Source organism: Centruroides vittatus, unplaced genomic scaffold (genome assembly GCF_030686945.1).
Source record: "Centruroides vittatus isolate TY-2023 unplaced genomic scaffold, ASM3068694v2 scaffold_435, whole genome shotgun sequence".
In the NCBI taxonomy this organism is placed as follows: domain Eukaryota; kingdom Metazoa; phylum Arthropoda; class Arachnida; order Scorpiones; family Buthidae; genus Centruroides; species Centruroides vittatus.
Window position 1 is genome coordinate 6,859,635 of NW_027122708.1, and position 25,173 is coordinate 6,884,807.

Here is a 25,173-nt window from a genome sequence, read left to right on the forward strand (position 1 = left end):
TTAGTTAAAAATTACATTAAAATTTATTTAAATTCAATAAGTGACATTATTTATATATAATTTAACTAAAAAATTGAAGATTTTTTTAAAAAATAATTTTACTTTTGAACATATATTTGAATCATTCATCTTGCATTTAATAACAATAAATCTATTTCAGAATGTCCATAAATTTATTTCCGAGATTTTTTTAATGATTTTTTTATGATATTTTTTTTATGATAAAGTATTTAAATCAGTCTTCTTATCTCGGCAATAAACAACGCAACTACATCCAATATCACGTGATTATAATTTAAATTGCAAATATTTCAAATAGTGGTTGGCAGCAATATATATTTTTATTTGAACTTATGAAGAGACATTTCTAAAAGAAAAAAAAAAAATCTTTAAGAAAAGTGTTTGTCAAACATCCACTTGAAAAACTTTCAAAGAAAATATTTATATGTATATATATACTTAATATTCAGTAAGTCATAATAGCTACAAAAATAGCATTTACACACTATAAGTCAATAATTCATTTATAGTTTTTTAAATGTCTTGATCCCTTTTTTTCCATGCCAGATTCTATAGTCTCTACATCATGTTTCACCTTTTCACGTGGCTATTATCGATCCAGTTACTATGGTGACAAGCACCGTACTGGACGGAATGACCTGAACCACCTATTAATGTCAGACTTTGTGTCTGTGGGACGAACGTTCGTTTAAAACAGGTGGACGGGATGGTGTCTTAAAATAATTTCGTATTAATAAAACTTTTTATAATATAATAATATATTTACAAGATGATCTACTGTCTCAGGATTTAATGTTTTTATCTCATTTTTCATATTTGTAGTCATTTATTAATTATTTTTGAAATATAATACACTCCATTTGGATTAAATCTTATTAAATGTATTGTTTCCTATAGAAACCTCTTGATACATCGAAGAGTTTGCTTTACTGGATTCAATAGTGATAATATACGAATGTATTAAAAATAGTTTTAATATGTAATAATTCAATAATTTTAAAGTTAATAACGATAGAATCTATCTTAGTACAGGGTGGAAATACAGTAATAAGCAAGTTTACAACGAATTAAATGGCTCTTTTATTGTTTCCTCGTATAAATTGTTTGATATTTTATTCAGTAAAAAGCGACCACTTCAAAAATAAGAACACTTAAAAGGAAAATTGCTGCGCTGTCGATTTTTCATCTGTAATAACAAATTATTTACCTTTTCGAAAAAAATCAATTTTCATTTTTTATTGAGGACAACCTTTTTTGGTCCTAGATTTATAAAATATTCATCAAATTTGGATTGTTAAATGAATAAATTGTTTTTGATTTATTTATAATTTCATTGCTTTCAATTATGGGATTCAATTATTCGAATGATCTGAGAAAAAAAAAAATTCGCATAAATTTAATTTACAATACGTCTTGCACTCATTATAAATATATTTATAGGAAACGTAATTGATAATATAGTATTAATTTCAATTAAATAATGAAATACATTTAATCAATTTAATTAGTAAATCATTTGAATTGGATTTTAATTTAGTTCTATATATTAAAGGCATTCTTAATAGAATTTCTCTCTCTTCTTTGAAGTTGAATTTTAATTCATTTATTCGACTTCATTTTACAAAATACTTCCTTTCTACATTTAAAATGAAATTTTATTTAGGCTATTTAAAATCCAATATAAATTTATTTAAATTAGCTTGTTAGCTTATTCGTTCGTATTCTCATCAATATAAATCTTATTTAAAATAGTTAAAAATAAATCAAATAGATTAAAAGAACGAAAAAAAATAAAATTAAAACAAGACATTCAATTTTTATTTATTTTACAAGAAATTTAAAAATAACACAGACGAAATTCCTAAAGCATTACCTTTCCCTAATTAAATTTATTGACGAAAATACGTCCAAGCTATAAGAAAAAAATAAATAAAAATATATGATTATAAATTCACAGGTTAATTTACACGATTAACCGCTAAACCTTTTATCTATAAATAATCTTAAATTGTGTTTTACTACATTTAATACGTATTATAAGCTTGTAGCTTGTACCTGTTTCTCTCTTCCTTAACACGACTCCATATTGATCAATAACGACGAGTAATTCTAATCTGTGCCGCTAGATGGCGAGAGAAAGTGAAGACCACACCATCACCTGATTGGACATCCACAATTTTATCCACTGCAGTATTTCTATCAGGACGATTGTCTACTAGCTGTTCAGGATAGATTAGTTTTTGTATATGCGTGTGCATCATGTTTAAGATTGAAAATTTGATCTTAAAAGTATAAAAATCCTCTTCTCAGGTAAGACAATCGTCTTTGAATCTCTCACTAAAATCACCCTCCTACTTATTTATTCTTGTAATAAATGATTAAACATATGGTGAATAAAAGTAATAAAATTTATCTGTTATTTTGATCCTTATCTAATTAATATTTGTTAATTTTGATATTTTAAACATGTCTGTAGCCACATAAAGGGAAAGCTATATATAGTTTGTATAGGAGGTGCTGTATATGTATAGATTTAGGTGCTTTTAGTAGTTTACAGTCGCCACTAGAAGTCATTTTCATCTCTAGTTTGAAGGACTCGCCTGTGATTAGTTATTGCGTCATATGTTTGTTAACTGAATAGGCTTTTAGTAATAGTAATTAGCACGTATTGATCGCTTTAGAGCTTGGAATTGTATAATTTTAAGCTCTGATCCTATTCAGAATCGGATATTATCAAGAAAATCTTATTTGCTTATTCTTTCGTCTTAGCTAAATCAACAAAATTAATTATTGTAAATGATTAGAAGGAAAATGTTCAGGCAGTTCCATGATATATAAAGTTTTCTATTTAATTAATGTAATTACTGCAATTTCATCGTATTAATTAAATCCAAATAACTTGATGATCGTCGATATTATCCCTAAACCTATGCTAATTTAAGCAACTGATGATATATTTCGTTGTAGCTAGGAGATTGTTTGTAAACATAAATTTCTTTAAATATTAATAATATCTTACAAAAGAGAAAAAACTGCTTTGATAATTTACACATTAGATCTCAATATTAGAATGTTGCTATGGCGACTGATGATAGGTAAAAGAATCAAAACATGCCGGAATAGTTTTTAGAACACTCATCAGATCAATCAATATGGATTTATAGTTAAATAACAGCATATATATTTTAAAAAATCATAAATTTTAACTATGAAAATCTTTCTTGTTTTTTGATGTATGTCACATAAATCATTAAGATAGAATTTCCTTAAAGCTTCTTATTTTTGCTTGTTTTTAATAAAGATTTAAAAAAATAATATAAAATAAACATCTATCTGTCTTTATTCTTTGAAACTACATCAAAATTGTGGTCCGGATTTATTGTCTGCACTCAAAATAATATTTCCTTAATCTCTCCAGGCAATTTCCGAGTTGTTTAATAGCAAACAAGTATCCAACTCGTTTCTACAATCACAATTGTAACAAATTTCTCGCAACCGCAAAAGAGAATAAAAGGAGACTTTCTATATTCTACAATTCAGTAATTATTTCCTTTTAATTTTACTTTGCTTTTTACAATGATGATAAATTATTTTTTATAAAATTTCAACATACTTCTAATTATTGTAAATTTTTTTTCTAGGAAGCTCATTCCTTTAAAATACAGCAAGAAATAATTACTTAATCTTAGTTTTTATTTCTTGAAAGTGAAATTTCATTCCACATTTTTCGACTAGTTTCTTCCTTGTTGGGTACGTTAATCACTTTCTATCGATTCAATCGATTACAGTTTTACTAGTTAAATGAATAAAAGATTTTTATTTGTGCCATTAGTAAACATTCATTATTGAGTTAATTATTAATTGACAATCAAATTTTCTAGAAGAGAAAGCCAGGAATACGTCGCAATATTAACCTGATTAGTGATTTGAGCTGGCAGGTATTGACTTTATCTTTCACTTTTGGCTTTAACTAATTGTGATTCATTATTCGTTAAAGGTGACAAACATTCGAACCTGTTTGTCACCTTTAACTTTATTTAAAGCTAAAAAATGTGGGAAAATATTTAATTATTCTTATCACGCGAGTAAATTTACGAGTTAAAATATAATATTTAACACGTGGTTGGATCTTCGTCATCTCTGTTTTCGATTATACAACGTCGTCTGATTGTCACAAACGTCTGATCAGGTTACGTAACAATGTAAACTGAAGTGGGAAGGCTGTCAAAAAATTCAATTAATCGATGGACACTTTGTCAACATTGCAGATCATTTCTTTAATTTAAAATCTACATTTATTTTGAAGATTGCTTTATTTTAGAATTGATTTTAAATTTATTTTGGGGCGTTTTATTTGCTTATGGATAATAAAATTACAGAAAGGATTAGTTTAAAATCCAGAATTTCGATTGACACGAGAATCTCTTAGAGATTAAATTATAATTTTAAATAAACCCATTTATTCTTCTCTATTTGCTTAAAATTATCGTTTAAACATCATACATTAAGAGCTTAATCTATAATATTTCGAAGTCGTATTTCGTTAATTTTTATTTAAATTATCAAATACAATAAACAGTTTACACATATTTCGCTAAAAGAATTCTCGATTTTATTATTCCTTTTTATTTATGCAAGAGTCAATATTTATATTTTGTATACTGATACTTTGCTTTAAGTATAATTTAACAAGTGAGAGATTCTTTTCACAAAAAAAAGACAGAAATTCATAGTGAAAGAGAATTTTATTCCTTTTATATTGCTTTTAAATTAACATTATTCATATTCTCTAATGCCTGAAAATGAGTTTAAATTATTTAAATCTATTCAATTAAATATTTGTTATGTATATTATTTCAGTTGTATTATAAATTATTCTCTGTTGTCTATCGAATTGGAAACAGAAATACTGTATATTTTAACAAGAGAATCTATTCGCAATTCTGCAATTTTTCTTATCTCTATTCTTTTTGTCAGGAATTTCTGTCTAAATTATTTTATATATTCACAAATTACTTCGAACGGCAGAAAAATCTTTTCCAATTAATGACTAGACATAACTCGAAAATTAAACAGAAGGGAAATATTGTCGCCTAATTAGTTTTAGTTGTTTGTTTGTGAAATTTTAAATGCTGTGTGTAATCTACAAAAACTAATATTGTTTTTTTTTTTTAATTTTAAACCTGTAAAGAAAATTTTCTACCGGAATTAAATGTTAATTTTCCTTTTTTTAATTGTTTTTACCGGAATGATTTTTAATTAAATTAATTGATAATTCCAGTGGAGTTTGGTTTTTGACCGTTTCCTCGATTTAATTTTAGTTCGGCGCCGTGTATACGGTTATGTAGGACTAAAAAGATTTGGATAAATCTCACAAGTAGATGCGTGACATCGTAAACAAGAGGGTAAAGTTACGAAATTGTCATTGACTATGGATATTGATAAATCAATAAGACTTCTATGGGGAAGCCAATACATGTGGAACTTCTGAACTACCTTTCAAATAAAATGGACTGATGCTTAGATTCTCTCGTATAAAAATTCGTGTTTTCTATCATTTTAAATTCGTGCGAAATCTTTTAAGGTAAAGAATTCGAGAAAATATTCACTAAATGTTCTATTTATCAATGGATAAATGGATTCGGAAATATCCTTTTTGACCTTCTTGATCGATTTATAGAATAGGGATCGAAAATAGAATGATGGAATGTTTAAATAAATAGAAATTAATGATCTCTCTTCTATATTATGTTATAAAATATGTGCCACGATTTATTCTGATATCACGTTGTACATCCGTAAAATAATACCTTCTGTGCTCTATAAAATAATTTTTCTTAAGAATATATTGTTTATATTCGCTGTTACGAAATGTTTGAGTTTAAATAAAATAAAATACAGATTTTTGAATTACTTTTGAGTGCAAATTTTAATTTTTTCTCCCTTCTATTTCTTTTTCCTAGAATTTCGAAATGCCAAATCAATATTATATGCGTATACATTATTTTCTTTTCGAAATATTTTCAAAAATTATTATACATTTCTTTCGGATAAATATTTAAAATTTAGTCAATATTTTTAATAAAATCTACGAATATTATTTAATAACGAATTAGAAGAAAAATTTTTGCTTGTGACTAGAAACTAGGATTAGGAATAACATTGTTTTATACGTTTTTAGAAATTATATTATTGTCTAGGCTCTGATATTTTAAACATATTTTCTGAAAAAATAAAACCATTTATTGGCAATCTTTAACTCAAATCCAAATTTTTCAAGTGCAAAGGCCACAATCCTTGATGAAGACACTTTTTTTTAATCTTAAACGTCATTTTTACATTATAATAATTTAATTTGATAGACATATTTTTGGTTTTAAAAGTGGCTTCGTGCCAAATATTGCTTTTACATGCTGCTAAATCGCGTGCAAATCCAAAAGAATTTTCATTATTACGACGAAGGTTTATTTTTGTATATAAAATATTAATTTTTTAACGAAATTTTCATGAAATATGCATGGTTAAGGGCGTATAATATATAACTATGTAATGTTTTAATTTTTAGTTTTTTTCTATTTAAAAAAAAATAATAATAAATATATGGAAATTTTAAGAATTTATATTAGAAAAGTTTATAAATTTAAAGTTAGAAATGATTAAAATTAATAGAAGATTATGCACTATTACATTTCACAATTAGCATTGCTATTTATAATATGTAACGTAATTTATTTTGAAAACTTTATTTAAAATTACTTTTATATAATGAAAAATGAGTTAAATATTATAATTCATTTTAAAGATAGGAATTTACTTTTAATTTATTAAAAATACTTTTTGTTTATATTAAATATACACATTTAAAACATTTGTAGGTTGATATATTATTATAAATGAAACTTTCATATAAAATATAATAAGGGACATAAATTGTCTTTATAAATTAATGCTGTTAGTCTTGCCTAATTTGAAGTAATAATTAAATCTTTGATTAAATTGTTAGAGTTTTAATAGCATATTTAATGAAACAAGCAAATTTGTGATAAACATGGAAATTTATTTTTTTCTTGTTTTCATTTGGTGATTTTTTATTACATAAATTTGATATATTAAATCTAAGAAATGCTTAAATTTTAATAATTTTTAATAAAAAAAATATATTTAAAAAAATCTAATGAATAAAATAGAAATTTCTCAAATATTTAAACTAATTAAATAAAATATGTAAATTTTTTGCATATTAATAAACGTTAAACAAAGCATATTGCAATTAAATCTTGATGGAAATTCGTTAAACTTTTATCTCGATATTTTCTGGGTGGAGATTCTTCGTCGCTACAAAATTCTATTTTGAAAAAAATTTGGGTGTGCCTTTTTTATTGTCATCTCGATTATTAAATAAATTGCTTGCTATATTTTTAATAAATTTATTTATAAAATTATAAATAGAAAATTAATACATTCCATTGAAAATCTCGTCTAGACAACGTTCCTTTCTGATGCCGAAATTCCATTCGAAGGTCACAGAAATATTCCGGATTTCGTTAGATAATTAATTTGTTTTATAATATGTGTCCTGACAGAATTGTCAATAGTAAATCACTCCATTACTTTAGCAATTATATGACTTACAACAGCAGTAATATCAAAATGAATCATCGTATCCTGAGTAAAATTAGGGAATGCGTAGCCCAGCAGGACATTTCTATCAACGTTCGACGGGAAATGGAAAAAAAAAAAACTTCATATCACGCTATCGTTGGCTAGGTAATGCTGAATATATTTCATCAAAACTTCAGAAAATATGTTAAAGTATTGTTAAAGAAACAGGATACGATACCGTGTTAATTAACAAAAACTTAAGTACTGTATAATCAACCAGAAACTTGCCTCTAGAGATAAGAGTTAATTAGAATTGTATCGGTTCAGTTCAATTTTAGATAGAAGATAATGATGGCGTCGGGTGTATCCAGTCTGTCGGCGTCACTGTTGCATCGATTGTTTTCCTACTTCTATATTTATGTACTGTACATGTTCGCATATAAATGTATAAATTTGCAAGGATTTTTCTAATTCCATGCTTTTGTTACTCTCTTTGGGAATAATTATTTGCAGTTATCATCAAGCTTATATCTTTTAATAATAATTTCTACATGTTTTTTATAAGCATATTTACAAAATTATATTTTCATCTAAGAATTAAGAATTTTTTTTTACAAGGGAGAAATGCCATACCGAAAGACAATAATAAAATGTATTTTAATTTAAATCGTTGATGTACAGTACGTACTCTATTTCTCAATATCTTATATTATTGTATATTGCTTTCGAACTAGCAAGTTATATACATACCGATCTAACTTAAAATATTAAAATTCCTCGAAATTCTTGTTGTTTTCAGCCTTAATGGTCATAAAAATTCTTCAAATGTTAATAAGTATAGTAACGTATGATAAGAATGTTTGAAATGCACTAATACAATATGAAATTAAATGAGAGGAAAGATTTATGTCAAAGATAACTTGTGGTCTCTGTCTACTAGTCTAACAAATTTATCTGGTTTGATATAATTGTTTTTCAGAGGAGCTTTGATAAAAATATTTTAATAATAACACAGAAAATACATTTAAAAATTGAATATATTAAAGAAGTGTAGAAAATGAAATAATAAAATATTGATTTGCGAAACTCTATTCATTGATATTTCGAAGTAATTATTTATCATTTTCTCGAATTTGCTGGGAACTTCTGAAAATAAACGACAGTATTCAGGAAGTAATTACAAACGGCTCATTTATATTTAGGTCATTTCTTTTATTTTAAATGAGTTTCTTTGTATGAAGTCAGCAAAAATTGCAAAATAGGACTTGAAGATATTTCCCCGTAGGCCTTTTATAGTTTCGTTGTATCCTTTCTAAAATTGAAAGAGTTGGAATTTTCGCAAAAAGAGAGTTTCCTAATCCTAAGGGAAATATTCTTTAGCGTGAAGAAACGGAAACCGAAAAAATATCTGATTTTGTTCGGATCTTTTACTTTAATCAAATCATTTTAACCTTATTGTATAAACTTTATTTATTCTTTTGTATTTCTTTTAAAATATAATAGAAATTTGGACATTTTTCATAAGACACTTTACAGATGCTTGGAGTACTTTATCAATTTATTATTTTTATGTATATTTAACCGTAAGAGCAAGCCTATAAATATTTTACAAGACATTTTATAATTTATTATTTATGTCTATTGTAAAGAAAGATATATCCTTCTACATTATTCTTCAGAAGTATCTTTAATCTTAATATTTCTAGCATAATAAATGGCAGATATCCGTAACACTTTAATCCAACCCAAATATCATTTCAAACCTCCTTATAACTATTTAAAATAAATTTCATCTTTCTATGAAATGGCTTTTTTCTGAATTTTTCAGAAAACGAAACAAAAAATAAAAAATACATTCAAAATCGCCAAGGAATCGTTTTAATTCTTGATGATTCTTTAGTCTATTTTTTGTATGTTGAATAAAATAACTATTGTGTTGGTCGAGTGTTATTTCATATCAAAATTAGGAAGATTCGAATATATTCTATTGCAATAAATAAAATTTAACTTTCAGTTTCGTGCCTTTAAAATTCGCCTGGATATTCGTGTAAGGTATTATACGACCCCATTATTTATGAAACTTTTATGTTCTGTTTTAAATTTATGGTTTACTTTATTTATACATTTATTAACATGATGTATTTTATACGCCTTATAACAATTTCCTGAATAATAATTTATTTTTTAATACGTGAACGTACTAAAAAATCATTGAAATTCTTTGTGTTTATGTAAAAATTAATTATTTATCATTAAATACGAATAAAGATTATGCGAGAAAAGTATAAAATGTAATTTAAGAGCTTTGATTCATTAACAATATATTTTGTTAATTGATCTCTACATTATAATTATAGGTCTACTCAAAGGCAAATAATGAAATGAATTCCATCTATTAAAACACAATTGAGATTTTAATTAACGTGTGTAAAATTACTCGTCAATTACATCATTATCTTTCGTATAATTTGAAATGGCGAAATGTATATAAAAAGTAAATTGAATAGAATATTCTCTAAGGAAAATTATTTATATTTCTGAAGATTTCACATTATAATTTTCATTTAAATGAAAAAAATAATCAACAATTACATAATAAAATACATTTTAAAACGCTGCAATTAATGTCTGAAGTTGTGAAGTGTGAAATTTGCTGTGCTTGCTATTATCATTGTTGTTATCTTTATGGTATTCTTACTAGCTTTAAAGCATTATATTATAGCATTGCTAACAATATATTATACGTCGCTATTCATTGAAGTAAATTCGTATTGAAGTTTTGAAATATGTTTGTTAGAAAACCGATTGTAAAGGATGGAATTTTATTTTCCCTGAAAAAAGAAAGTTAAGATTGTTAAAATATTTATATTTTCAGTTATAATTCCTCAAAATGTAATACCTGAAAGGGATTTACCATGATATTCTATTTTCTAAACTGAACAAATTCATTTCCGAATTTGGCATTATTAATAATTTACATAGAAAAATCATTATTGGTTTATATGTAATATATTTAGTGGTTGTAATTAAATATTGATATAGGAAATACTAATATATTATATATATTTTTTACTTACGGTAAAAAATGTATATAATATATTAGTAAAGGATTCTTTCTATATGAATTAATCTGACTTCGATTTTTTCTTAAATATAAAATTTTATTTTTAAACGAGAATTTTTACCTAATTAATTTTAATTTTAAATTCTTCATTTATTGGTTTTCTGATGTTATTATTTTCTTTCATAATTGATTCGCTGCATTTTGCATTGCTTGCGCTTCTCTTATAATCAACAAAAACATAAATTTAATAAAACCAAAAGTAAAAAAATCACATTAGTGAACGATTGTTCAATCAAACTTTTTCATTCACGTCTCTTAGGACAGCAATAATGAGATTTCAAATAACAATATCATTAAATACTCAGAAACATTAATTTCATTTTTTCTAAGAATCCTGACAACTACTTGAGGAAAATTAAGAAAGGAAAGATTTTTTATTTGTAGAAGTATACGCCAAGAAAGATATATGATTCGTGTATGAATTTTAGGATATTTACTCTCTTATATACTTTCATATCCGTTTTATTTTATTGCTTTTAATATTCTTTAAATATTGTTATTATACAAAAATATTTTTTAAAAAATAAGTTAAATTGGAGTAAAATACTGTATATATTTTAATGTAAAATATGTTAAATATGTGTAAAATTATAACAACTATACATGCTTATATCGCTAAAATAATAACTGCGTGCACATTGCTGGTAATTTGAATTGTAAAGATTAAGACATTTTCATAATGTGCATTATATTATATAGGCTATTATAATATATAGGCTTGTGTGCAAGTGTTATTTTTAGTTTAATGCTGAACTTTTGACAGAGATGTATTGATTTCGATTTGTTCCTATCCAAGATGGATGCGCCTGTAGTAGCTTTTCTATTTAGATAAATTGTTACGTGGTTGTGTATTAACGTTGTCATTTTTATTTATGATAACCTGATTATGAGCAATAAAAATCGTTAACAATTTCACGTTGACTAAAGAGTTATAGATCATTTTCCTATTGAAAAATAAATTGGTTAATTATAATTTGGATATTAATTCTCAAAAACAAGAATCGTAAATTTTCCCTTTGTGTTGGCTGCAATAACAATTTGTAATAGAATTTGTAATAATTTATTTTTAAAATGTTTCAGATATTTTTGTCTAAACATGGATAAGAAACTTCCCTCAACCTCTGAAATACCGAAACAGATACCCAGTGCCGAAAAGACTTCAGATAAGATTATTTTCGTAAAAACTAAGGAAACTGAAAGTTCTTCCTCTTTAATTACGCAGCTTCAAGGTTCAACATCTTTAAGTAGAAATGGGGGTAAAAATGGGGACAGTGACATTACAGATAGTAAGGTTAAAGAAGATCAACCCAAGTTATCCAATAAAATAGTAACTGAAACAGAAATACGTTCAAAGGATTCACCTAAAGAGAAAACTGTACCTATTTTAAAAAGTTCTAATGATTTTAGTGAAGATTTAACTAAACAAAAATCTCATACAACTACGATACAGTTCGCGGAAATTCCAATGGATGCTGCTGCATCGGCTCAAAGAATTGCTAGAGAAACGAATGAAATCAAAACAGATTTACAAAGATCTAGTACTGTTCCAGAAATTAGTTTAAGAAAAGAGCCTGTAGAGGAAACGGAAACTGTTTCTACTACGTATGTAGATTTAACACAATTACCTTTAGACGAAACAAGTCAACCGTCTTCGTTATTAGACTGGAATTCGGATAAGCATTCGTTATATCGTAATAAAACCGAAGTTAGAAGTGTAGGAAATCTTTCTTTCCATACGGAAGAAAAAACAAATTCAGAAAAAGAACAATCTTCTTCCAAAACATCCTTAATTCGTGAAAGTGATCAGGATAAAGTCAATGTCTTAAGGACTGAAGACACTTTAATATCTAAAAATTTGCAGTCTTTGTTAGATAACGAAACAACAGAATTTCAAACTGATAAATTGGTTAGTGAACAAGTGCCGTCCAAGACTGTGATTTCTGATTCTTCACCTTCTCACGTTTGTATTTCGTTAAAAAAAGATTCGGATTTGGGGAAATCGAAGAATATTATTGGAGAAACTATTTGTACTTTTGATAAATCGAAACCATTGCCTTCTAAAGATATTGAAAAATTATTAACCCACAAAGAAAGTGATAAATTAAGTGATGCCAAAAAATCTATATCAGACAGTAATCAGATAAATTCATTTATTTCACAGCAAAAGCATGATTTAATAAAAGATCAAAAACAGTATGAATTAGGAGTTTCTCACATGCAAGCTAAAGAAGATACTTTTGATAAAACAGTACCAAAAGCCGATTCTGTAATTACAAAAACAGTTAAAACAGTTTCGAAAACAATTTCGAGTACGCCTATCCCTGGAAAAGATATTACTGAAAAAAAAACAAACGCTTTGGAGGAATCCATATCGGATTCTTTCGCTGTAAAAGATTTTAAAATAGAATCAAAATCGTCAATCAATTTACCCGAAACCATTCCGCAACCAAAAGAATCTGAAGTAAAATCTGAAGATAAGCCGAAAAAATCAATAGAAACAGATAAAAAAGAAGTGGTTTCAATAGAAAAAGAATGTTTTGCTTCACTCGAGACACAAAAAGAAATTCAATCAAGTTCTTTGCCTTGCAAAGAGGAAGTTATTGAAGGGTCACCGTCAATTCGTAAAGATAAACAGCCGTCGGATAAAGAAGTGGCTGCATTTCAATTACAGAAAGATAAGGATAAAGTATCAGATGTAATTAAAAAAAATGAGCTGCTTGTTACAAATGTAGAAGGCAAAAAAGAAAAATCTGCAGCCGTTAAAGAAGACAAAGAGAATTTTATACAGAAACAAATGCCATCGAAGAAAGAAATTGGAATCGCACAAGCAGAATCGTCAATCTCGAAAGAAAATGAAACTTTCTCAACAGAGGTTTCAATTTCCAAAACAAAAGAAATATTACAAAACATGAAAGATATAGGAAAAGATAGAATAAACGAAGAAAAGTCTGTTTATGACAAAGAAAATATTTATCCATCTACTGTTTCGGAGAAAGAAAAAGAAGATAAATCGAAGCAAGGATATAAAGAGCATACAAATATTTTACAGGATAAAGTGGATGCTGCCGCTACATCTTTCGAAAAAAGGATCGAATGCCCTTCGTCAGAAAAAACTGAAAAACATGATAAAAAATTAGAAATTAAATCCGAGATATGTTCTCAAAATCAAGAACAACAACAATCAGAAAAATCAAAAGTACCTCAGTTTGAATATCAAGAAATGTCGACAGATAAATATTCTAAATCCGTTACAGAAGAAACAAAAGCTCAGTCATTTTTAAAAGATGATGCCAAGGCAATAATAGAAACGGATATCAAAACGAAGCAAAATTTAGATACATGTATGGTTTCAGACTCGACATCATTACCAAAAGAAGAATTCTTAATAGGTCAAACTGCCATTCTTGGTACAGAAGAACATTTATCAGAGTTAAGCAAAGAAAATCAAAAAGTTCTATCAAAACCTTCCACCTATCAAACCACAGCAGAAAAAATTACTTCTCAAAAAGAATCAAAACAACCATTTGAAATAGTTAAAGATGAGAAAGATTTAACACTTTCAAAGATAGATCAATTTTTGAAGGATGAGAAAACTGAAAAAGAAAAAGTAATTAGTGAAAAACAGATTGAAACTAAGAAAATATTACCTGAATCAGAAACCATTATCCAAGAACAATTAGATTATATAAAAGATTTTTTCGTTTCTGAAGAACAACATGTAATTCCTAGTACAGGCGTAAAATTAGATAATGAGAAAGAAACGAAAGTTGCAGATAAAAATAACAAAAATTTATTGCAAGAAATTTATTCTGCTGAGATGGAAACAAAAGTTACTGATATACCCTTTAGTATTTCTCAAGAAAAGAAACAATATACTAAAGATGAATCGCCAAAAGAAATGTCAAAAAAACTTGAAACGTTTCCTGCTGTTTCTGACCATAAAGAAATAGAATCATTAAAACCTACAGTCGATAAAGACGATCAGACTGAAAATAAAATCGTTCCTAATAAGCTCGCAGAGACCAAAACTTTTGTCATGAATGAAATGAAAGAAAATAAATATGAATTTCCTGAAGAAAAGGGAAAATTGGTGCTGCTTTCGTCCGATTCAAAGGAGAGAGAACTACCTACATCCGATGATAAACATAGTAAATCGGAATTTACAAAAGAAGTGCCATTAATAGCGTCTGCTATGAAGACTGACGTAAACTTGACCAAAGAAACAGTTATAGTTAAAGAGAATCAAATGCCTGAATCAAAAGAAAAGCAAGTATCAAAAGAAATAGAATCTCAAAGCTTGCCTTCAAAGTCAATTCCGGAGAAAGAAATAGTCTTGCCATGTTTTCGGGAATCATCTTTATTAAAACATGATGATGGAACTGAAGAAAAACAAGTTCCTCCCACAAAAGAATATTCCGAAATATCCAAAGAACCGCCAACGGATACAAAAAGAAATGATTTAGAAACCTCCTTACAGAAAGATAGTTCAAAAGCAATACCTGTTATTGATTCCAATAAACAAAAAGAAATTAAAGATTTGTCAAAACAGAAAGATACGTTAATATCTACGTCAAATGAAAATGAAAAAATTTCTCCAAAACTAATCGATGAAAAAGAAGTTTCGAAAAAACCTGAAAAGGAATTGCCTCAAAAAACAGAATCTAAAGAAGAGAGAGAATCTCCATCCAATATTTCAAAAGAAGTGCCATTAGAAATAATTGAGAAATCGAAAGAGGTGAAACCGCTTAAAGATATGCTTTCTGAGATTTCCGAACCTACAAAACATTCAACTATATCACTAGATGTGTTGCAGACAAAGCCGGCTGAATCTAAACAAGAAATTGTAGATACTTCAAAAAAGTTAGAAACGTCTTCTGAATCTGAAAAGATAGCAGAGACTTTAATTGAAGACTCCGCCGAAAGTTTAATATCCTCACAAAAATTAGAAACTGTAGATAAATCGGGTAGTATAAAAGATACAAAAGAAACGGTAGAAAAACTAAATGAAAAAGACACGTCTAGTTTCAAAAAAGAAACAATTTCTGATGAATTAAGAACTTTAAAGCCGTTAGCAGATTCTATGAAAGATAAGTTAGATAACGAAATCGAAAGTAAAGATAAAGAAACTTTACAAACACAGCCACATATTTTAAATGAAATTAATCTTAAACAAACATCACTTAAAACCGAAAAAGAAACATTAGACTCTCAAATCTCTCTCCCCAAAGATAAACCCGCATCTCCAATTCTTTCTCCTAAAGAAATGACAGTAACAGATAAACAATCACTACCTTTTACAACAGAAGAACCACATATACATACCATTGATAAAACGAAAGCAGAATCAACAACACAAATGAAAAGTCAATCATCGAAACAGAAACAGAGGCCTCTTCCAACTGTGGGCGTGTCACCATCCCATACTATTTCCAATATAAAATCTGAAAAAATAAAAGAAACTAATAAATCCGTTACAAATGAAGATGCGCCCGCAGAAATCTCGCCAACACAGTCCATTGTAAATAAACAATCCATTTCTGAATCGATTATAATTGGACCTAAAGATGTAAAATCTGTTCCCGATTCGAAAACGGATGCCGCTTTAGATAAAATGCCTTCGGAGAAACAAAAAGACAAGGAAGTTTTTGTAAAAAGTGCTGCTTATTTAGAACAAAGTGAAGAAAAGACGGACAGTTCTAAAATGTCTTCGATTAATGGATTTGTTTCTTCTCTAGTGCCTGATGATAAAGAACTTCAAAAAGCCGTCCTTACTAAAACGGGGGATGCATTAAACCAAGCCGCGCAACACGATGTAAAACCCGATATTGCTGACGTAAAACCAGAATTGGAAAGCGATGTAAAAACAGAAGTGAAATCCAGGGTAGAAATAGATACAAAAGTTGATGTAAAATCTAAGAAAGATGACGTGAAACTTGATCTAAAACCTGAAATAAAAACTGACCTCAAATCCGAAGTGAAAATAGTAGTAAAGCCCGATGTAAAGCCTGACGCAAAGGCAGAAGTGAAAGAAGAGAAACCTGTTGTCAAAGCAGAAGCTAAGCCTGACGAGAAAACCGACCTGAAAGTAATGAAACCTGACGCTAAAGCAGAAGTGAAACCTGACGGGAAACCCGATGTGAAAGAAGTAAAACCTGATTTGAAGCTTGACGCGAAGGAGGTGAAACCTGATGTAAAACCTGATGCAAAGGAAGAAGTAAAACCTGATGTAAAACCTGACGCAAAGGAAGAAGTGCAACCTGATGTAAAATCTGACGCGAAACCCGATGTGAAAGAAGTAAAACCTGATTTGAAGCTTGACGCGAAGGAGGTGAAACCTGATGTAAAACCTGATGCAAAGGAAGAAGTAAAACCTGATGTAAAACCTGACGCAAAGGAAGAAGTGCAACCTGATGTAAAATCTGACGCGAAACCCGATGTGAAAGAAATGAAACCTGATATGAAGCCTGATGTAAAGGCAGAAATGAAACATGACACGAAACCCGATGTGAAAGAAGAGAAACCTGACGTGAAAGCAGAAGTAAAACCTGATGTGAAATCCGACGTGAAAAAAGAGGTTAAACCTGATGCGGAGCTTGACGTGAAAACAGAAGTAAAGCCTGATGTGAAACCCGACGTGGAAGCAGAAGTGAAACCCGACGTAAAAGAAATGAAACCGGATATAAAAGCAGAAGTTAAGCCCGATGTCAAACCCGAAACGAAGCAGGAACCTCTCGACGTGAAGCCAGAGATGAAATATGATATAAGTAAACCTGTTGCCAAAGCTGATGTAAAACCCGATATTGACGATGTAGAAAGTGATTTAAAAGAAGAAAAATCTGAAGCGCTAGTCATCGTACAACCCGATGTAAAAAGTGATACGAAACTCGATGAAACCGATACTATATCCGATATGAAATCTGATTTAGAAAGAAAAGTTCTTGATGAAGAAGTTCTATTAGACAGAGAGGAGGAACAAGTTCAAGAAAACGAAGTTCATCTGAAAGTTGAAGTAGAAACTAAGGAAATGGATGAAATAGTCTCAGAGAAAGAAGAAATTATAGTGACAAATATCTCAATAGAGAGCGAGAGAGAAGATAAAGATACGAGTCAAGATGAATCAGCTCCGTCGAGTAGGACAGACGAAAAATTTGAAACTACAGAAAAAGACAAAGTTCATCCTTCTAAGAAATCAAAAAAGTCCGAAATTTCAATAAACAAAGACGAGAAACGTAGAAGGAGAAGACTTAGAAAGAAAGAAGAGAAGGTGTTTAGTCCCGAAAGAACGGAGATTTCCAAAGAAATTGAGAAACCGGCAGAAGAGCAAGAAACGGTTGACAAAACTCCGAAATCGCCAGTCAAGAAACAAGTCGGAAGATCACAGAAAAGTTTAACCAGAAAAGGTGCGATAGAATTAATATTAATTAATTAATATAGCTTTATCTAAAATACGCAAAATCGTTGAATCTGAAGTATCGAGTGATGGTGATCCGAGCATAAATCATAGTAAAAATTACGTTACTATAATTATCATACATAATTTTTGAAGCTAAAAGAAATTTTCTTATATAAAATTCTGAAAAATTCATGAAAATCAACCCATTATTCATATTAAGTGTCTTCTTTTATCATTATTCACTTTATTATAACCACAAGAACGAATTTAAAGGGTGTTTCTGTAGAACTTTCATTACGTTTCGAACTCTTTCCAGTAGTTTTTAAATATATAATTATTATTATTATTAATAGTTAAGAAAATAATCATAATATGCTATATAATAATAATTTGAAATGTTTTTAAATTAATATCAAATTCTACATTTTTTTAAATGCAGAAACTGATTCTACTCCCGACACCAGTAAGGTAAAGTAGGAATTTAGTTATTGTTTAAATGTTATATATTAAAAATATTAAATATTTTTTACTAATAAAATATTTAGTCTCCACCTTCTCCGAGTAAACAACCTCTTGGTGGAAGTCAAAAGATAACTTCTTCTCCTAAAAAGACTCCTTATTCCAGAAACGGTCTACTTTCTCCTTCCAAGTCTCTCAAAGGAGATCAGAGAAGTATATTGTTAAATTCTTTAAAAAGTTATATAGTTACTAAAATAAAAATTAATGATCGAATTTTTTTTTTGAAGAAATTCCTCCTATTAAAGCGCCTGTGGGATTTGCTCCTAATCCAAATCTTAAAAACGTCAAGTCAAAAATTGGTTCCTTCGATAATATTCACTACAAACCAAAAGGAGGGGATAAAAAAGTAAGTTAATGCATATTTAAACAGATGATCGGTTCTCCAATTAATAAAACTAATTTATTGGAAAAAAAACTGATTTCTGTGTACATGAGGCACCATAAAATTAAAGCCTATATTATATCCACGAAAATATTCAGAGAACAATTTACTATATTTCGGTAATGATAATTCCTGGTATTTAATGTTTACCGTATGTGACGATTTTAAAATTACCATAGATGCAAATACAGTTGTCCCTTGATAATCCGACAGGTATAGGACCAAAGGGGTGTCGGATTACCGAAAGTGATTACATATTTGGCATTGTTTTGCTAGCAGTAGCCTATAATATTCCTACATGTTGTGAGTAAAATGCTGCCTAGGTGAATATGGAAATGAAACACCCATTTCGGTTAACTAAAACATGTTTATTAAAAGAAATATGGAAGCCAATAAATGTACTGTACATACAGTATGTATAGGCATAAATAATACAGTACGTACAATAATTTATAAACATTATAACTAAATGCTACAACGTAGGTAGATTAATTATGTACAGTACATATGTAAATATGTACAGTACATACTGTGCTCACACTTTGAAGACGGGGATACGGTGACCTTGACGGGAGGTGCGTTGGACTACTGAGCATGTCGGATTACAAAACGTCGGACTATCAAGGGACAACTGTAGTGTAATCGCCGTTTCCATTAAACAGAAAATGAAATGGCAAAATAGTATCTTTTATGGAAGGACAGGACATCGTGTAACATTTACAAACATAATGAAAAGCAGTCAACTGTGCAGGAATGTGTCAGTTGAAAGTAACGATCTGACTTTTTTTCTAATTATAACACTTATCAAAATCATTTGGCCAGCATTTTTTCTTTCGTAGCGTCATATATTCCCCTGGTGTTTATTTTCAAAACCAATTTTTTTTTCCATGTATTCTGAGAACGTAATTTTCCCCAAATAGTTATTTTTACTTTTACGTTTTTCTGTAGATAAGGATTAAATTATTTCTATTTCCCCCCCATAAACTGAAATTTAAATTAAACCTTTAATTATATATATATATATTAAATTCTTAAATTCTACGGCATTTTACTTAGTTATTGATCTAACCGTTTTTATGTAAAATCGAATTTAATAGTATGAAATTTATAAAAACATTTCGTATAAATTTACTTTTGTTTCCTTTTATTTCAGGTAATTACAGTGAAAAAGTTGGAGTGGCACGCAACTTCTAAGATAGGATCATTAGAGAATGCTAATTATAAACCAGGAGGAGGAGATAAGAAAATAATAAGCCAGAAATTGGAATTTAAGGATAAGGCACAGCCTAAGGTTGGGACTCGTACTTTAAAATATCTGGCACCTATTGGGGGTGTTAAAGTTAATTAAGATTATATGACTACTGAAGATGGTTGATTTGATGATAATTCCTGAGAAATGCACCATCAACAGTCTAAACAAATTGATATATTGTATTTATAGACACTGTAAATATGTTGCGAATCAAGAAAATAAGTCAAAATTAAGTTTACAAATTGATTTATAAATATTATATATATAATACTGTATACCTATAATATATTTTTCCGAATAATTAAGTTCTTAATGTCATATCTGATAACTTAAGCTGCGGTTAATAATAATTTAATATAAAGTTATATTATCATTATTTATTTATTGCACAAAGCACTATATTTACTGTTTATGTTTATTTTTTCACACAGCAAGGTGACAGTGAAAGTGATACAGACACAGTATGTATTTATTAATTGTTGTTTGTATTTTGTTTACTTGCACTCCATTGTTATTCCTTTGTCTATCCTATTCATTTCAAAATATCATTACTTATTACAAAAAGACTTTATAAAGTGAGAAAAAAATTAATTATATATTTATAAAAATTAAATATATATATATATTTTGAAATGAAAGAAAATCCATCCTACTTTTTTAGTTGAAAAACACGTCACCACACCTTCCCATAACACTATTCCATAGTTCTGTAAATTCGAACTACGGAAATAAGTATTAGCGCATAAAATATGATGTTTTCTATATTATTAAATAAAAATTTTGCTGTTTGGAAACATATAAAAGTATGCGGATATGCATACTTTTAATAAAGTTTCAATTTAAAAAAAAAAAAAAAAAAAAAAGTTTATTTCTGGAAAATGATAATGAATATTATAATAATAAATACTACTTGTAAATCTATTAAGTTTTTTATTTGACTTTATCATAAAAATAACACAACAGACATACAAACGTTCTCAGAACAGACATCTTTCTCTTTGTGTGTGTTTGATCCCCGATCCTGCATGATTGATTAGAAATTGTGTCAACCCGAATACAATGCGTCCTCCCGTATTGTGTTGGTCTCAATTGCCTATAATCCGCTAAATATTAAATCATAAATTGGATTTCTCTTCAGATTGAGACTCTGAAGGGAGACAAGAAGTCTTTCCTCAAGAGTTTACAATATGACGACGAGACATCCGAGGATCAGGTAAAGAAAAAAATTAAAAAAACACTACCAGAATTTTTATTAATTTAATTTTAAAAATCCTATTCTGTCTTTTAATTTATCAAAATATAATAGAAATTTCGTGAGAATTACAAATCAGCGAATCAGCGCGGTAATTAAATTCTGGCTTTAGTCATCTAAAATCGCGTGTGTTGATAATTATGTACTTAAATTGCCTTTATAGCGCCGTTTTATCGAGTATCGTTGTAACGAGGTATCAGTTTATAAGACGTAAAATTTGAATGAATAGGCCAAAAATTCATTTAAAAAATCTTTAAGAATAAATTTTTTCGTACGTAAACATAATAAATTTTCGAAATTTATTATTATTATTATTATTATTTAATTTCGAAAATAAATTATGGGGAATTTTCTGAAAATTCTCCACAAAAACACATTCAAAAAAAGTTTGAAAACAGTAAAGCAGTGCCATCTAGTGTAAAATAAAGTAACTTATCGTGTCCAACTAAACTTTGTAATCAATAAATTCTTTTTCTAACATCCACCGTTATTAAGCCGTAAATATAAATCGAATATCATTTTTAAATGTTTAAAATACATCAACACAATGGTATTGACAAATACATTCGACATTAATCTGAATTTTGCAAGTTATGATTACGTATTAAAAATGTTCAGGTCATACTTAATGAAGATATTTAATGTCGGTTAGACGAAAATGAGGAAATTTTCGGTAAAATTAGATTTTTTTTTCTAAAATTTTAAATCGCTTCCGAATAAAAATATTAAGCCAATTCATTATTTTTAATATAAAATTTTCTTAATAAATTTCTCTTATTTATTCAGTATAATAATAACCTATATTTTAAATTTTATAAAATTATATCTTACGCAATAAAAATTTGAATATCTTTTAAAACATTTAAAAATCATCACAAGTATCAATTTTCTAACGTGGCACAGAAACCACAACACAAAATCATTTCTATTTTTCATTTCTTCCTTTTAATTATTTATCATTTTTAAAAAAATATTCTCATTTTTTATTGATTTATTTCTCATCTCTGCATTATTTCGTCTCGTATTAGTTTAAAAAAATTATAATTAATTTCGTAATTTTAATTGTGTTAATTTAAAATATTTTAAAGTAATTAATAATTAGTTTATATTATTAAATTCCTCAACATTAACTTAACTTTTTTAATTACGAAGGTGATTTAAAGATTCGAAAAATAGAATAGATTTCAATGAAGTTTATTATTATTATATTATATAACATAAGTCATTTTGGGCCGTCGTTTGAAGTCATTCAACAATAACAAAGTTTATTTAATTAATAAGATAACTTGTCTCGTACATGTTAAAGCTTAAATATATATACATAAATAGTAATAAGAATGCTCTAAATTATATAATTAGTGATATTATTATTTGTTTTCAGCAACCTATAGAATCAGGTTCGACTGAGACTCCCGCCGCTCAGGAAGATACAACTACAACAACACAGGAAACTACCCAGAGTCAAGATGTTACTGCATAGAATATAGACGATCCATATCCCGAAATTAATTTATTTCCATTACAGTAACTAAAGGATACGTATTCTAGCTGTCGTCTTGCATATTTTAATCAATGCTACACATTAGAAAAACTGAAAATATAGTTCCTTCATTTAATATATGTTAATGTATTTCTTGGGGAAAGAACGAATATTTATTCACACATTAAATGGGTTTCTTTTAGAAATGCTCAAGTTGATGATTTATTAAATTTAATTTTCAATTTTTCTTGGCTTAAAGTGCCACTTTCGTCGATGAGATATGGCAGAGATTTGTAACTGACACAAATTTTACAGTATCTTAATATACAATCACCTATTCATATACATTATATATATATATATATATTTTACTGACACAATCTAAAAGAAAAGCCTTAAAACTTTATATAATACAATACGTCTTTATACGGGATTTAAAAAAAAAAATTATATGGGGGATTGGTAAATACAATCATACCGAACTTTATATTATCTTAAAAGTATTATGAAACACATATCTATTGCATCACTTTCACTTTCTGTCATATCTGCAACTAAATTTTTAATAAAAAAAATAAGAAAAAAATGAAATTTCGTTCTTTCCACAAGTGGGTTTGCTTTCATTTGTCAGATTGAAATGTATCGTGTAAACCTGCAAAAGCCCCATTTCGCTGTAATAATATCCAATTAGCAAAATATGTTCGTGTGTATGTTTCATATTCTAGAGAGGCTGAGAGTGTATGGTTTATCGAAACAGAAATTATATTCTAAGTTACTATAAAAGGGTGGGATTGGGATAAGTTTTGTATATTGCGGGCCTAAAACGGATAAAGTTAGATAATAAAAACCTTGTGAGCTAAGATATAAAAATAGATATATATATATTAATAAATTAAATATATATAAATATATATAAAAATATAAATATGGCCTTGATTCCTGGCATAGCCTTGTGATAATGATCTCAGAGGTGTGTATTTTGTAGATGGCTAATAAACTTAGCTACTGACCCGCCTTATATTTGCTTCTTCTTATTAACAGATTACTAACAACATTAAGGAAACTTCTGACTTCTAAATTTCATTTAAAAGATGCATTCTATCAATAATGTCATTAATATAATTGATGCACAAATACACAATAATATAAAATTTACAATAAATCTTAAATAACAATTTTTTTATTGTGACTAATTACAAAAATATTTAATTATCTGAAATGAATATATAAAATTTTTATGTAAATTTATTAAGAAATAATTCTGATTCTTTCCATATTTTGTAATATCATGAGTAATAGAAATTTTAAATCATAGACACGTACAGTATTTTTCACAGATTTATTAAGGAATTTTTATTGACAAAATTTATTTATAATATATATATAAATAAGTTATATATATTATAGTTTATATAACTTATATGATTATTTAAAATAAATAAATGAAATATAAATTAATTATCATAACAGTTTGCCTATAACCACTGTAGGACAAAATTTAAATTACTTATACAAACAAAATCGCAATTATTCATTCAATTAATATTGTTTCTTACAATTTTTTTCGCCTAATTGTAAAATATGCCAAGTTAATTTTAATATTGATTTAATCTTAATTTTATTTTTGTTTTTTCCCTCCAAAGTCTATAATCAAATATAATCTATTTGTGTATATCCAATGGAAAAAAAATTCTGAAACGGTTTCGATTATTTCGTGTTTTTTAAATAAGTAACATAATGCTGCCATCTGTTATCGAACATTATAACTACTGGATTGTTTTGAAAATTAAATAAACCTACCTGTTATACATTTTTATATACAATACTTAAAATCGCTCTTTAAAATTAACTCTAAATAATTAAACAAATCTTTATATTAAATAATTTAACAATTACTATTTCCAGATGCCATTTTTTAAATATAAAAAAATTAAATAATTAAAATTAAAATAAATTACTATATTAAAAAAATTCATAAAAATGTGGAGAATTAGTGAAAACATTAAAATTTAAATAAATTACTAAAAAAATAAAGCATTAGAAATAAAAATGGAAAAAAACATTATGTATTCGCTCACCAGATGTCGCGAGCACCTATAGAAAAAGTTGAGTACGTTCTTTGAATTCATAAATATTCTTTGTATTCAA

General features: G+C 27.5%; 1 protein-coding gene and 1 long non-coding RNA gene across 16 annotated transcripts; one reads left to right on the forward strand and one right to left on the reverse strand.

The window, feature by feature from the left end:
• Window positions 1-1,304: 1,304 nt before the first annotated feature.
• Window positions 1,305-2,111, reverse strand: LOC136989115 (uncharacterized). 2 transcript variants are annotated; one of them, XR_010882862.1, is made up of 3 exons: window positions 2,077-2,111; window positions 1,895-1,933; window positions 1,305-1,390 (listed from the first exon to the last, which is right to left on the reverse strand). It is a non-coding gene; the product is annotated as an uncharacterized lncRNA (long non-coding RNA). The 2 variants fall into 2 exon arrangements; XR_010882861.1 differs by lacking the exon at window positions 2,077-2,111 and adding an exon at window positions 2,006-2,076.
• A 40-nt stretch (window positions 2,112-2,151) lies between these two features.
• Window positions 2,152-24,043, forward strand: LOC136989025 (uncharacterized). Of its 14 annotated transcripts, none has more exons than XM_067287066.1 (11): window positions 2,152-2,331; window positions 11,828-16,899; window positions 16,969-17,049; window positions 17,131-18,147; window positions 18,580-18,608; window positions 18,686-18,812; window positions 18,887-19,005; window positions 20,195-20,332; window positions 20,725-20,754; window positions 21,432-21,506; window positions 22,927-24,043. In XM_067287066.1, exons 2-11 carry the CDS (start codon window positions 11,844-11,846, stop codon window positions 23,023-23,025), a joined length of 6,771 nt encoding a protein of 2,256 aa, XP_067143167.1. In that variant the 5' UTR covers window positions 2,152-2,331; window positions 11,828-11,843; the 3' UTR covers window positions 23,026-24,043. The 14 variants fall into 14 exon arrangements, with proteins under 14 accessions (XP_067143167.1, XP_067143168.1, XP_067143158.1 ...); XM_067287067.1 differs by having other exon boundaries at window positions 11,828-16,752; window positions 16,867-16,899; window positions 16,969-18,147; XM_067287057.1 differs by having other exon boundaries at window positions 11,828-17,364; window positions 17,401-18,147.
• Window positions 24,044-25,173: the final 1,130 nt, after the last annotated feature.

What these genes read in the sequence shown, in the direction of transcription:
- LOC136989025 (XM_067287054.1), top strand. Translation starts at nt 11,844, where the DNA reads ATGGATAAGAAACTTCCCTCAACCTCTGAAATACCGAAACAGATACCC. An exon ending in CTACTCCCGACACCAGTAAG is followed by an intron (nt 18,609 to 18,685) that starts GTAAAGTAGGAA and finishes TAAAATATTTAG; the next exon opens with TCTCCACCTTCTCCGAGTAA. An exon ending in AGGATAAGGCACAGCCTAAG is followed by an intron (nt 20,333 to 20,724) that starts GTTGGGACTCGT and finishes TTTTTCACACAG; the next exon opens with CAAGGTGACAGTGAAAGTGA.